This window comes from Pseudochaenichthys georgianus, chromosome 3, assembly GCF_902827115.2.
Source record: "Pseudochaenichthys georgianus chromosome 3, fPseGeo1.2, whole genome shotgun sequence".
Taxonomy (NCBI): Eukaryota; Metazoa; Chordata; class Actinopteri; order Perciformes; family Channichthyidae; genus Pseudochaenichthys; species Pseudochaenichthys georgianus.
Window position 1 is genome coordinate 49,816,089 of NC_047505.1, and position 13,786 is coordinate 49,829,874.

General features: G+C 41.8%; 1 protein-coding gene across 1 annotated transcript in view; it reads left to right on the plus strand.

Moving 5' to 3' along the window:
• LOC117443441 (leucine-rich repeat-containing protein 49) overlaps positions 1–13,786 on the plus strand; it is a 73,318-nt gene that overhangs the window by 55,705 nt on the left and 3,827 nt on the right. The window contains exons 14-16 of the mRNA XM_034079430.1: positions 3,520–3,748; positions 5,675–5,860; positions 7,348–7,457. Of these exons, the coding sequence (XP_033935321.1) occupies positions 3,520–3,748; positions 5,675–5,860; positions 7,348–7,457 (525 nt within the window). The remainder of the gene's footprint in view (positions 1–3,519; positions 3,749–5,674; positions 5,861–7,347; positions 7,458–13,786) is intronic.

A 13,786-nucleotide genomic window follows, 5' to 3' on the forward strand; every position in this document is an offset into this window, starting at 1 on the left:
AACATGTGTCCCCTCTTCTCCATGTCTCTTCTACATCAACATGTGTCCTCTCTTCTTCATGTCTCTTCTACATCAACATGTGTCCCCTCTTCTTCACGTCTCTTCTACATCAACATGTGTCCCCTCTTCTTCATGTCTCTTCTACATCAACATGTGTCCCCTCTTCTTCATGTCTCTTCTTCATCAACATGTGTCCCCTCTTCTTCATGTCTCTTCTACATCAACATGTGTCCCCTCTTCTCCATGTCTCTTCTACATCAACATGTGTCCTCTCTTCTTCATGTCTCTTCTACATCAACATGTGTCCCCTCTTCTTCATGTCTCTTCTACATCAACATGTGTCCCCTCTTCTTCATGTCTCTTCTACATCAACATGTGTCCCCTCTGTGGAAAGAGACTCTGAAAGTTTCAGGAACAAAGATTCTCTCTCTTTTTGATCCATTTCTATAAAAACCTGAAAATGAGCTGATCAGATTTTGGCCACTTTGTGATGTCATAACGATGTTTTGTCTTGTGTAACCATTAGCCAATCAGCAACCAAGGTAACCGCCCTTGGGGTTGAATCTCCTCCTAGAGCACCTTTGAGTTCTTTCTAACCAAATGTCTCTCAGAGGGGCGTGGGGAGGGGCTCCTTATTTTCATCTAAAGTAACAGACAGAGAATCAGCACTTTGGAAACAGGGCTGAAACAGAGGGGATTATGGGTAATGCTGCAATGATCTGTTTGGTGTTTCAGCCAATCAGAGACAGGCTCTGTATATATCTGAGACCTGTAATATATTGATGAAAAACAGTATCATAGGGGACCGTTATAAAGTAACACAGCTGCTCTTAATCAATCTGTTTTAATGCACATTTCGTTATCTTAAAGACTGCACTCATATTTTGAGATCACATACTTATATGTTGTTGTTTTTGTAGCTGCACTTGGAACCGCAGAGTGTTGTCCAAGTCCTTGACGCTATCATTGCTTTCGGTCTCACAGATGTGTGTTTTGTAATCATGGTCTTTGGGGCGATAGTCTTCTATGCCATCAGAGGTGTTTTAAGGCGGAGTCTGGCAGGTGGGTTTTGGTAATAATTCAGAAAGGATGACAACCATTTAAATTCACTTTCTCGAGGTTGTGCACATACATTCAGGTATCTTAAACGTCTAAAAAAAAGTCAGTTTTCAAGTCAGCTATTCAGATTTGGCTCCCCAAATATCCCTTGCAGACTGATTACAATAACCCCTGCCCCTCCTCTGAGTATCTCCACTCAGAGGAGGTACTTTTTTGGCAGGGGGCTTAAAGAGACAGGTGTATTTAAAAAGAAGTAATAAGAACAATAATGTGTTTTCTGAACATTAAAACTCGTAATTTTAATCCAGTAAGAAGCTTTACTTACACGGGTGAACTTTCATGTTAGCACGATATGTCCGCTTTAAGACACCCCCCCCCCCCTTCTCATTTTATACCATGACTTTTCCCCTTGACATTTCATTAAGAAATGCTTTCATTTGAGGTGCATGGAGGTTCTCATTTGGTTTGCAAAGAGTAATGTGTCAATCAAATATAATTGAGTGTAATATCCCCTGTCTGTCACTGGTTTATTTGTTCAAGCTGTACTACAAAATTAATCCGGTTGTTGTGTTTACTGTAATTTGTGGCTTTTTTGTCACGCAGCTCCCAAAGGGAATTTCAAACTGACTAAACTCTTGGCCTCAAAAAAAGACTGAGTCATGTCACACTGTATACTCTTACAAGCAGACCACACACACACACACACACACACACACACACACACACACACACACACACACACACACACACACACACACACACACACACACACACACACACACACACACACACACACACACACACACACACCAGCTGTGTTCTGAACTGGTGCTGTAACACTAACCCGTCTCCTGAGGCTCACTCACCTGTCTTTTACACAAAGATAAATCAGAGAAAGTGACTACTTGCAAACTCATTCTGTGCAGAGCAAGTTCTCTGTCTCGATCACTGCTCCCTTGTTGTCTCCCTGATGTGTCTCCTGAGCTGTTTGTCTGCTCTTTTTGCTGCTAAATGAGGATAAACTGTTCCTTGTGTCCGGTACAGAGAGGAGCTTTATGTTGTTTCCTGATGTGTCCACCTCTCGTCTGCAGACTCCAACACACTTTCTAAAAATTGGTCTGAACAAGAATCTTGGATTTGAGTTCTGCAATCAAAGGATTAGTCCTCTAACCACTGTGGCGTTCTGCTGCGGACAGATTGGAAGGGTGTGAAATATGAATAGGGGCGATAAGCTTGTTGGCGTGCTGAAATCAAAATGATCAGAGTTGGGTAGCGTGTAGCCATCTGATGTCCTCCTGACCCAGAGGGCTTTGCACACACAGGGAGATTAACGTCTCCTTCAGACTCGCCCAGAAACCCCACTCTCACCACTCTTATCAGGGGAGGGCACTTAAACTGTCCTGAAGAATAGAAGGCAATTACGCCGGACAAATAGGACATTGGCTAGACCCTTGCGTGTTCTGTTGCAAAGTGGCTTTTCTTTCTGTTGGCACAAGCTTTATCAAACACGTGAGCAAAGCGATAAGAGCCACTTCAGCACACATTACATTTGAAAATAGATGTTAACGTTGGCATAACAGATTAGAAAAGTTTTAAAATGTTGCATATATTTTCCAAATGTGGACTATGCTAAGATTTTTTGTTTGCTACTGTATTCTTGTGTTTATGCTATACTTCATTAATTAAGACAGGTGTTAGTGTCTCCAAGTTTACAAGTTTGGATAAAAACAGCTTATTTAATGCAGAGTTTGAATACTATTAAATCATCAAGTCAGTAGTGGACCGGGCGGGACATAATAAGGGTAGAAATCACCTGCTGCCATGCAATGTTATTTCATTTGAATATACCTTTGTCAAGTTTTACCCCCCTTCTTTGAGTATTGGGTCTTCCCACAAGTCAGAACTATGATATCCTGTGGCCAAAGAACTTGATACATTGTATAAACGGTCACTAGCACGATATGTCTGCTTTAATACACCCTCCCCTTCCCATTTTATGCCTTGACATTTCATTAAGGAATGCTTTAATTTGAGGTGCATGGAGGTTCTCGTTTGGTATGTAAAGAGTAATGTGTCAATCAAATATAATTGAGTGTAATATCCCCTGTCTGTCACTGGTTTATTTGTTCAGGCTGTACTACAAAATTAATCCGGTTGTTGTGTTTACTGTAATTCGTGGCCTTTTTGTCACGCAGCTCCCAAAGAGTATTTCAAACTGATTAAAAAAACTCTCCAAAAGGCTTACAGCTGTGTTCTGTATATAAACGGTCACTATTAAAGGATTTTATCTGATTTTATTAATCTAACACGCTTCAATAGCAATATATATTTTTGTGTTGGTCTTTTGTTGTATGAAAAGTGCTATATAAATAAAGCTTTATTATTATCATTATTATTATTAAAGTATTTTGTGCTCATCAGGGCTGGTTAACAAAGTGTGTTTCTGTGTATATTCTGCAGGCTGGTGGAGGCGGGCAGTGTGCAGAGCCTCTCTCTCTCCGACAGTCACCTGGCGGAGCTGGACGGAGAGACGCTGCGGTTGTTCGGCCCCGGAGCCCTGGAGGCCCTGGAGCGAGGCTGGGGGGTCCAGACCGCCAGCGCTGTCACTGTTATAACTTTCCGCTACATCAACTTTGACGCCATCATACCAACACTGCCGCGAATTAGGGTCAAGTTCCCCAATCTATCGGTAAGGGCACTGTCATTGTCGTAGCGATTTCATCTGTTTTGTACATTTTATAGCCACTTTTCTCTATCGGGTTGTGGGTTATGACGACGCGCCTCTCTTTGCTTCCAAACAAACTTTGCGGAGATCGTCGTAGCGTTCAATCACATCAGATTTATTCTTACACACATGAAGACAAACTTCCTCGCTTCAAAGTAACTAAAAGTTCTCCGTATCAAAAGGGAACAAAAATAATCCCGTCTAATCACTCCCTCACTCAGCAGTGTTCCATTGTCATGCCATATATAGACATATAGACATGCACGTCATACCTGACAGCGCACATTTCACAACAAATAAGTGAGACTTAAAGTGGACCTATCATGCTATATTTTAATAATATATTGTAGGGCCATACCTATATAAAACATGTCTGTGAAGTTTAAAAAAAAAAAAAACCAAACAGATCATTTTAGCCATGCCTCATTTCGCTCTATTTGCTCTCTTCCAGCCCTGTTTTTGCAAAGGCTGATTCTGCTTTTGTGGCAGACTACAGCGCCACTTACAGGCCTGGCATATGTACTACAGCGTCTCCAGCACTTTCGGGCGGCAATGGCCGTGGCCCAACCCCCCATTCCCCTGATAGGTGGAGAGTTGGCCATATAGGCGGAGCTCCTCGTTTCTGACGTCAGACAAATTCAAATCTGGATCAGATCCGTTGCAGCCCCGTTTTTTGAGATTTGGGTACGGAGGAAAAGAGAAAGGGTTGTGTTTTCTGACACTTGGTGAGTTCCCTGACACACCGGGGACACGTATTCATGTATAAAACACGTACCAAAGTGCATTTTGCATGATAGGTCCCCTTTTAAATTAACCATCTTTTAAAACGAAGTGTGACTCACTAAAACAAATAGTTAAAAGTTGACTCTTTATATTATTCAGCCAAACATTGAAACCATAATGATGAAAGGAAATGGCTCTAACAACCATAATGAGCCATTGGATAACGTTGAAGAAGACCAAAATATAATAATCATGTTACTATTTGACGTATCACAATGAGTAACGCTTTTTGAGGTGTTGGCTCGTGGAACCGGCCATCTCTCTCTCAAATAATCCTTGTTCTGGCCGGCATCCACTGATCCATCTCGTAAATCAGGCAATAGATCTTGTAGTACTAGATCAGTGTTTCTCAAACTTTTTCATAACAAGGACCACTCGCGGACCACCTAACTCCACAAATATCCCAAAACACATCGTTTTTCTAGAACAGATTACAAATCGCCTGAAAATGGTACAAACAAGTGGCAACATGTGTGACGAAGGTGTTGCGCTGGGCTATATCATGCAATCGAAAGTGAAACTTAAGCTCGCTCCATTGCGGAGATATTCTCGCTAAAGTGCGGAAAACTTAAATGTATTTATTTATTTATTTAAAATGTGAAATGTTACCAATATACTCACGGACCACTAGGGGCGCTCACGGACCAGTGGATGGTGCGTAGGTGTTCGGAACAGGAGGTCACAGGTTCAAACCCCACTGCAGTCAGCATGTCGTTGTGTCCCTGGGCAAGACACTTTACCCCAAATTGCTCCTGTGGGGATTGTCCACAGTATTGAGTATGTAAGTCGCTTTGGATAAAAGCGTCTTACAAGTAACATGTAATGTAATAATGTAATGTCTCTTCTCATCACTTCCCATTAGATAACATTGTTACATACCATCATCTTTAAGACACGACATTAGTTTAAGATTCCTAACTGATAAGAATAATTCAACATGACAAATCTGGCATATGTTACTGTTGTAATTTGTATTTGAAAAGTAAAAAAATTGTCAATTTAGCCCCTGAATCGAATAAAAAATGGTATTGTGGCAGAGTTTGTGATGTCAGCGAATATTTACCAAAGATCTACTCCTCTGAAACCAGCCTGTTTCTTTTCCTGCAGCACATGATCTTCCAGGAAACCAACATCTGTCGTCTGCCTCAGCTGGCGGCTCTGGCTCAGGTGAGGCGTCTGGACCAGCTGACCATCCACGAGGGGGGGAACCCGGTGGCCAGCCTGGCTCTGTGGCGCTCCTTCCTCATCTACCGCCTGCACCACTTCAACCTGCAGAGGATCAACGGCCAGGAGGTGAGCCTGGAATGCACTGGAATGTTTTTTTCCAGATTTAAGGCTTTTATTGTCATTCGTACATAGCTACTGTGTAGATATGTTGATGACAATCGTAGGTCACAGGCTCCTCCAACAGTGCAACACAATAAAATAGTAAATACAAATAAAATAAAAGTAGTGCCATAAGAGTCTGTATACAAGTGATACATCATTTGTAAGTTGCAAACAGGTGAATGTTATGGATGTTCTTGGTGCAGGTGTTTAACAGTCTAGAAGCAACTAAGTGTGAATGAGAAAATATTTTTGGGGAGTCAGAGGAAAACATTGATACCACTTTAGTTCGTTAACGTTTGACCGGTAAATGTAAGGCTACTTGAGTTAACCTTACTTATAAAAAACGTAGAATAAATGGCTAGCTAGCAATCTGTATGGTTCTCCAATTGCCATGCTATATCTGGTTTGTCTAATCAATACAACATGTCAAAACCTTTGCATCCAGCTCTACGCCAGCGAACAAATTATCATTTTTCAAAATGTCAAACTTTTCCTTTAATTTTACGAGCCTTAACACTTGAAGCGCCAGCCTGCCGCCAGGGGTCGCTGTATACCATAAACCACCAACGGGTCAAATGTACCCGCTATTAGAATGCATTGATTTTCAAGGTACAATGTAATTTTATTTATCATACTAGAACACAGGGTTAAGAGTGAGTTTTGATCGCACAGTGATGAAACGTATACCAATATAATCTGTGGACTCTCAGCTTTCATATGAAATCTAGTTTGTGCAGTAGTATGAAAGATCGCTACCGTGAGTTATGTGCAAAGTGTCTCTCTATATATCTATCTATCGATCTATCATCCATCTATCTATCTATCTATCTATCCATCTATCCATCTCTCTATCTCTCTATCTCTATAAGGAACCACAGTAAACAACAGGCGTTGCTATAGCAACACGTCATGTTTATGTTTTCGCGCTAGATCAATAGCGCGAAAATAACTGCATTTTCTATAAGGTAAATATTACCCGCTGGCGCTGATGGGTATAAATGGCAATTTGTTGGGCCATTTTTTCAATCTGACTTCATATTTACAATTTTTAACAACAGAGGGTGCTACATGACACACTTTCAGGAAAAGTCACGGACTGGGAGACTTGATATTTTATCGAAAAAAAGTTACATACAATCAAGAATCAGCTGTGGGTAAAATGTACCCGTTGGCGGTTCTAGTGTTAAAGGAGTAATATGTGGGATCTAATGGCATCCAATAAAAACATTAGTATACCTGCCATTTGTTGATTCTTACCTTTTTTTCAGATTGTATTGTCTCATCCCCCATTTGTGCATTTGTGAACTTCCCTTATATAAAACACAGTACAGGGTTTTCCTGTTGTGCAGGGACTTTAACTTTTGACGACATGGTCCTGAAACCTTTATTTTTGTGTTTATGGAGTAACTTTACAATTCAATCAAATATCTTCTCGTGTGTGTCTACCTCAGGTGACCATGAACGATGTGATCGCTGCAGAGCGTGTGTTTGGGACTCTGGGTCATATAGCAGCCACTGAAACTCCTCGCTGCCGCCTCCTCCTGCTGCTGGAGGTGTCCAGGTGAGAACTACATCTCAGAAAATACACCACAACATAATGATAACTAGAATGTAATGACAGGTGTGTGCTGTGTCCCTCACTAGGTATGGTGTACCTTTTAAATATGTGTGAGTTACAACTGTACGTGTAAGTGCATGCCCGTATAGTTTAGTGTGTTAAGATTTATGTGTGTGTGTGTTTTATGTAAGGTAGTGAAATAGAGCCTGGCACAGTGGAGCGGGGAGAATTAGACTGAGTGTCTCAGGGTGGGTACTTGGCACTTTGGCACAAACAGTCTTCTTTCTCTGCAGCCAAAAGCTGTCGAGGTCTGTCACTCTAAATAAAAAAAAGGCTCGAGAAGCAGTTTTCCAATGGTTCTCATTATATGGTTGGTATCAGCAGCCTCAACTGTTAGAGCAGAGCTACACAGAGTGACTTCTTCTCAAACATTGGAATGGGTAGAATCCAATGTCAGTGTGAGAAATCTGTATTAGTTGCGCTTTTATTACATTTATTTTGATGACTTAATTAAGGAAATTATCGTTAGTAACTCGGTGAAGGAAGTTATGTTTGTGTGATGATTTTTTAGATGAATGCCTCTCCACAATAAGGCAAAGATAAACAAGGGATATTCAGTTTTCTACTTAGTTACACACACACACACACACACACACACACACACACACACACACACACACACACACACACACACACACGCACGCGTAGGACCTTTCCAGATCAGGTCCGAATACAGAAATGCACAAACACGCATGCTGGTGACCCTTCTGTTCCCAAACCAAGTCCCTGCAGATTGAGCTACTGCCGCCCCGTGAAAGTCTACAGACCCTATTTTCATGAAACTCACAGGAAGAGTGGATTTTATTTCGTAGCAGATCTGAATCACAAAGCGGATAAACACAATTTCACTTATTGAAACAGCCTTGGCGGAGGTGTGCTTCTCGTTCATGGTGCATTAGCTTTGGTTTATTGAAAGTTAATGTACCTGCAGGACTCTGGCTGTTTCGAGTGTGTATCTTCTTCATGACTGAATGCACTTATGTAAGTTGGATGAAAGCTTTAGTTAGATGAAAAGCAATGCAGGTCGTCCTTTGCCCGTTCAGGATAAAAATCAAGTTGTAAACTGTAGGACAATTAGCTCTTGGCTTCATCTCACTGTTATTTAACTCTGTTTTTAGATCATATTAATGAAGGTGGATAGACGCAACAGCCCACGGCCGATTCAGATTATTTGTGCATCAGCACTGAAATCTTAATGACTGCATGGAGAACGATTACGCCTGAAGCCATTTGTTAAACTAAATGCTGTTTGATTATCCTCCCATCAGATGTAGCCTCCTGCTATAGACTGTGTCAAATAAAGTGTGTTTTGAGGTAACGATTATAACATCTGCCGGAAACTCAGTTTATGTTTCATGTTCCCACAAAGCTCCCGTGTTGCTCAGTGGGCTGTGAGTTTAGCACAAAACATTAGGCTTGTTTGAGATGAGCTGCGGCTCGCCTCGAAAGTAGACGAGAATAGCCGATCGCAGCCGGGGGAGGTCTCAAAAAGCTCGCCTGAAGTCGGACGGCTCGGAGTCGGCTTGACTCGGTTTGCAATGGCGGAAATTGCGTTCTTCGTTGCAGATGAAGTGGATGCAATAGAAACCCCACACTTATTATATCACTACAAATGAATGACTCAAGTGTCTGTTCATTTTAAAGCAAATCAATACAAGGGGGGTTGAATCCTACATGTAAAAGACAGAACCACTACTTTTCAAAACTACTTCCGTCAGTGGTCTTGACCAGTTTGCATTTATAAAGAATGCACAAATGGGTTTAATCGTTAATGTCAGATATGTACTAAGTAAATACATTTGTTCCTGCTCAAGATTAGATTCAACTTTATTGTTATTGCACATATTACAGGTACTGAGACAACGAAATGCAGTTTAGCTTCTAACCAGGTGCAACAAGCAGTGAAGTGGAAAGTAATGTTCACAATCTATAGAATTAAATATAGAATGAATTGAATGATGAATAAACAGTGGGGTATGAATACACTAGATATACACAGCAGCCTGTGAGCAGAACAGTGTGTGTGAATATGCTAAGATATATAAAGTATTGTGGTGACACGTTAATAATAATTCACCGTTGGGTATATTGTGTAAACGGTAAGCAGTGCAAGTATAGTATAACATAGATATTAATTTCATGATGATAAACATTGTGGAACAATGATGACAAAAGTGAATGGAAGTGGCGACGTAAAACTGACACAAAACAACAACAAACTTTTGCCAGCCAATGGGAGAGTTTCATCAGCAGCACGGGGTAAAACCCACCAATGAGCGCTCAGCTCGAGATACCAGCGAGCCGTTTCCCATCAAGCATTTCGCTTCCGCAGCTCGTGGAGAGCAACTGCTCCGCCTCGCTCTCAAGGCTGCCGGCGTCTTTGTCCCGCGAGATTTCAACGTCTCATGCGGTGGAGCCTCCAGAGCAAGTCGGACAAAACGACTAACCATCATGCAACGCACTAGCAAGACGGCGGTCGTAATTGCGCAGGTCTGCGTCGGTCTCGCTCATCTCAAACGAGCCTATTGTCTGCGGGGGAGAGTGGGTACAGGTGTGTTAACAATTACATGGTTTCCTTGAGGATCGTTCTACTTTAAGATGCCTTGGCAAATCAAAAATGTCTATGATCATAAATGTATGCTTATTTTTTTTTAAATAATGTTTATGAGAAAATCAACGATATGGAACGGGGACATCTCACCATTGCTTTGCAGTAACTGATGCACAAACACCGTATACAAATGAGTACGGTGTTATTTATCTAAATAGGCCTACTTTTCACAAATGACACTAAATCCTATACTTTACGATACTATTATCTAAAAAGCCAGATATGATACTTCATATATATATTTAAAACATATTTAGTTGGATTGATGTTGTCAGTATGACTTGCATACAGATCCATTTTTGGGAAATACCTTTAAATAGAATTCATTGTCTCAAAACAGAAAAATATTAACGTTGTTTACAAGTTTTTATTCACACATAATTTGCTACAGAGGAGCCATTTTTTTTTTAAAGATCTTATCTACTGTTCACTCAATTACACTTTTAATAAGCTTATTTCACCTTGTTAGTCAACATGATGTGTGACTAACACACACACACACACACACACACACACACACACACACACACACACACACACACACACACACACAGATGACAACATATTTAATCTGTGGAAGCCGTGGCACTGTAAAAAGCACAACCAATCATGTGAGCCGGCCCGGCTAAAGTAACTGGATGGCCTACCTGCCTGTCAGCCTTCCATCGGTGCACAAACTTATCTCGTGCCCTCATTGGTCATGTGCGCGTTCGTGTGTGTTTGAGTTCTGTAAGGAAGTCTGAAGGAAGGGGCAGATTTTTTTCGGCTGCGTACTTTCAAATTCTAGCGCACTCCAGCTGGTTTCTCCATTGATTGATTGATTGATTGATTGATTGATTGATTGAAAATGTTATTAACAGATTGCAGAATGGGTACAATACAGTACAGCTCAATACACACAATTGTTAAGGGGATGCAGACCAGAAAAAGACTTTCGTCTTGTTTACATCAGGGTCCCCCATTTTAATTAATCATAACATATATGACAGAGAGTCTAAAAAGAGTGTATATACATTGGGGGGGGGGGGGGGACTGTATTGTAGGGGGTTGGGTTTGGACATTTACATGGGCCAGTTTCGAATTGCAGTCTCCCGTAGGTGCTCTTTTAGAGCGGTTTTTAAGGTGGGTAGTGATTCACATTCCTTTACAGCTGTAGGGCGTTCCACATTGTTGTGGCATAATTGCGAAACGTGTTTCGTCCCTTGTTTGAGCCAAATCTGGGTTTAACATGATTTGTGGAGCTCCCTCTGGTGTTGTGGTCGTGGTATTCACTGACCTTTGGGAAGTATGTTGACATGTACATGGGTACCATAGAGGTGTAGTGGATCTTGTAGACCAGGCCCATTGCAAGTTGCTGTACTCTGTCGTCTACTCTAAGCCATCCTAGGTTGTCAAAGTGGGCAGGGGTGAGGTGGGTTCTAGTAGTAAGGTCAAGCAGTAGTCTGACCAGTTTGTTTTGTGATGTTTGTAATTTAGTTTTTAGCGCCTTGGAGGTGCTTTGGCACCATGAGGTGCAAGCATAGTCGTAGTACCCTTGAATGAGTGCTCCTGCCAGAGTCTTCAGGGTATTCTTGTTTACCAGAGAGGAGATCCGGTTCAAGAATCTAGTTCGTTGGTTGACTTTTTTGATTACATTGGATGCCATTTTGTCACAGGAGAGATTTGCCTCTAGTATGGAACCTAGGTATGTCATTTCATCTTTCCTTGTGAAAATATTGTCACCCACTGTGACTGAGAAGCCGTCGGTCTTGCTGAGTTTGTTTTTTTAACCGAAGAGAATGGACTCTGTTTTACCCAGGTGTTATGATAGTTTGTTATCGGCGAGCCAGGTGCAGATTCTGCCGAGTTCCGAGCTGAGGGTTTTTTCAACCTGCAACATGTTCCTGTCAGAGACCAGCAGGGCTGAGTCGTCCACGAACAGGAACAAGTTGCAGTCACAAGCTGACGACATGTCATTTGCATAAATTAGGAACAGTAACGGTCCTAGTATGCTTCCTTGTGGAACACCACAGCTCACTGGGAGGGGGGGGGTAGAGTACCGTTTACCTCCACCATCTGTTCTCCCCCCTCCAGGTAGGATTCATCCAGCTCACTGATAGACTATCAAAACCAATTGCTTTTAGCTTGTCAATCAGAATGGAGTGATTGACAGTGTCGAAGGCCTTTTGTAGGTCCAGCATCACCATGCCGCAGTATTTCCCCGCGTCCACCTCTTGTTTGATGTGGTCGTTCAAATAGAGAAGGCATGTTTCAGTGGAGTGGGATGTTCTGAAGCCAAATTGGAATTCGTATTTTTTTTCGCGAGGTACTTTTCGACCAGTTCGTATACTATTTTTTCCATGACTTTCGAGATGGAGGTAAGAATAGAAACAGGGCGGTAGTTGCCTGGGTCCAATTTGCTGCCCTTTTTGTGCACTCTCGCAATGTTGAAGTCTTTGGGTACGTGTCCCTGTTTTATGGAGAGGTTTATTATGTGTGTGATGACTGGGGCGATGGCTGCTGCTGAGTCTCTGAGGGATTTGGAGGGGATATTGTCATGGCCAGTGGCCTTGTTAGGTTGTCAGTGTTTTGTGTACCTCAGCTGTTGTTACCATTACTAGTTTGAAATCATCTTTGCGGACCCCTCGGTTATTGTAGTAGGCTAGGATGTGTTCTACCCCAAAATGCCCTGAGTGGGAGGGTAGTTTATTTACCAGTGTTGTGGCTATGTGTGTGAAGACAATGTTTAAGCAATTGGCTACATCCAGCTTGTCTGTGATGAGCGTGTTATCTGTCTTTATGTTTGAAAATCTGGTTTTAAGTTTTTTACTGCAGCCTACCTTTAATGGTGTTTTAAATACTGGGCAAACATCAACTTCCGGTATGAAAACACACCGTCATATCGCAAAGTAATGGCTCTTTTCAGTCATTGTGTGCTTTTAATAGTTTAATAGGAATGAGAGCGTAATATCCATCCATCCATCTTGTCCCGCTTATCCGTGGTCGGGTCGCGGGGGTAGCAGTTCCAGCAGAGAGCCCCAAACTTTCTTTTCCCTGGCCTCATCAACCAGCTCTGACTGGGGGGTCCCAAGGCGCTCCCAGGCCAGCGAAGAGATATAATCCCTCCACCTGGTCCTAGGTCTACCCCTTGGTCTCTTCCCAGTGAGCGTAACAATGAAAGTAAAACAAAAAACACCTCGTACACATTTTAAGATTAATCTATACCATGGAGCTGATGCTGCGCTGCATTGAAATAGATTGAAAATAAATCTGACACTGATGGTTGTGATGAGCTAACTTATTTTAGTTCGATGGACAATGCACAGTGCTGCACGACAAACAGACTAATGTCTACTGTCATTTAGTTTCCTTGTGGTTATTGATTTGGATGAATCCTGTTGTGTGTGCCCCATTCTTTGTTCGACAACTCGTATAAGATTTAGATGAAACTAGACAATCCTGCGCACAAAGTGTTCACTAAAGATTTACAATTATTTCCTTATATTATTACCATAGACTAAGCATCAACAATGTATCGCAAAACACTTCTTAACAGTCTCAAGCTCCTGATGTTGAAACTGTACTTTAGTGAGTATTTTGCCTCTTAGAATCTATGAAACGAGGTGAGTAACTATGTACTAAATGTATACTGTATGGTGTGCGGCCGGGGGTGGTAGGAGTT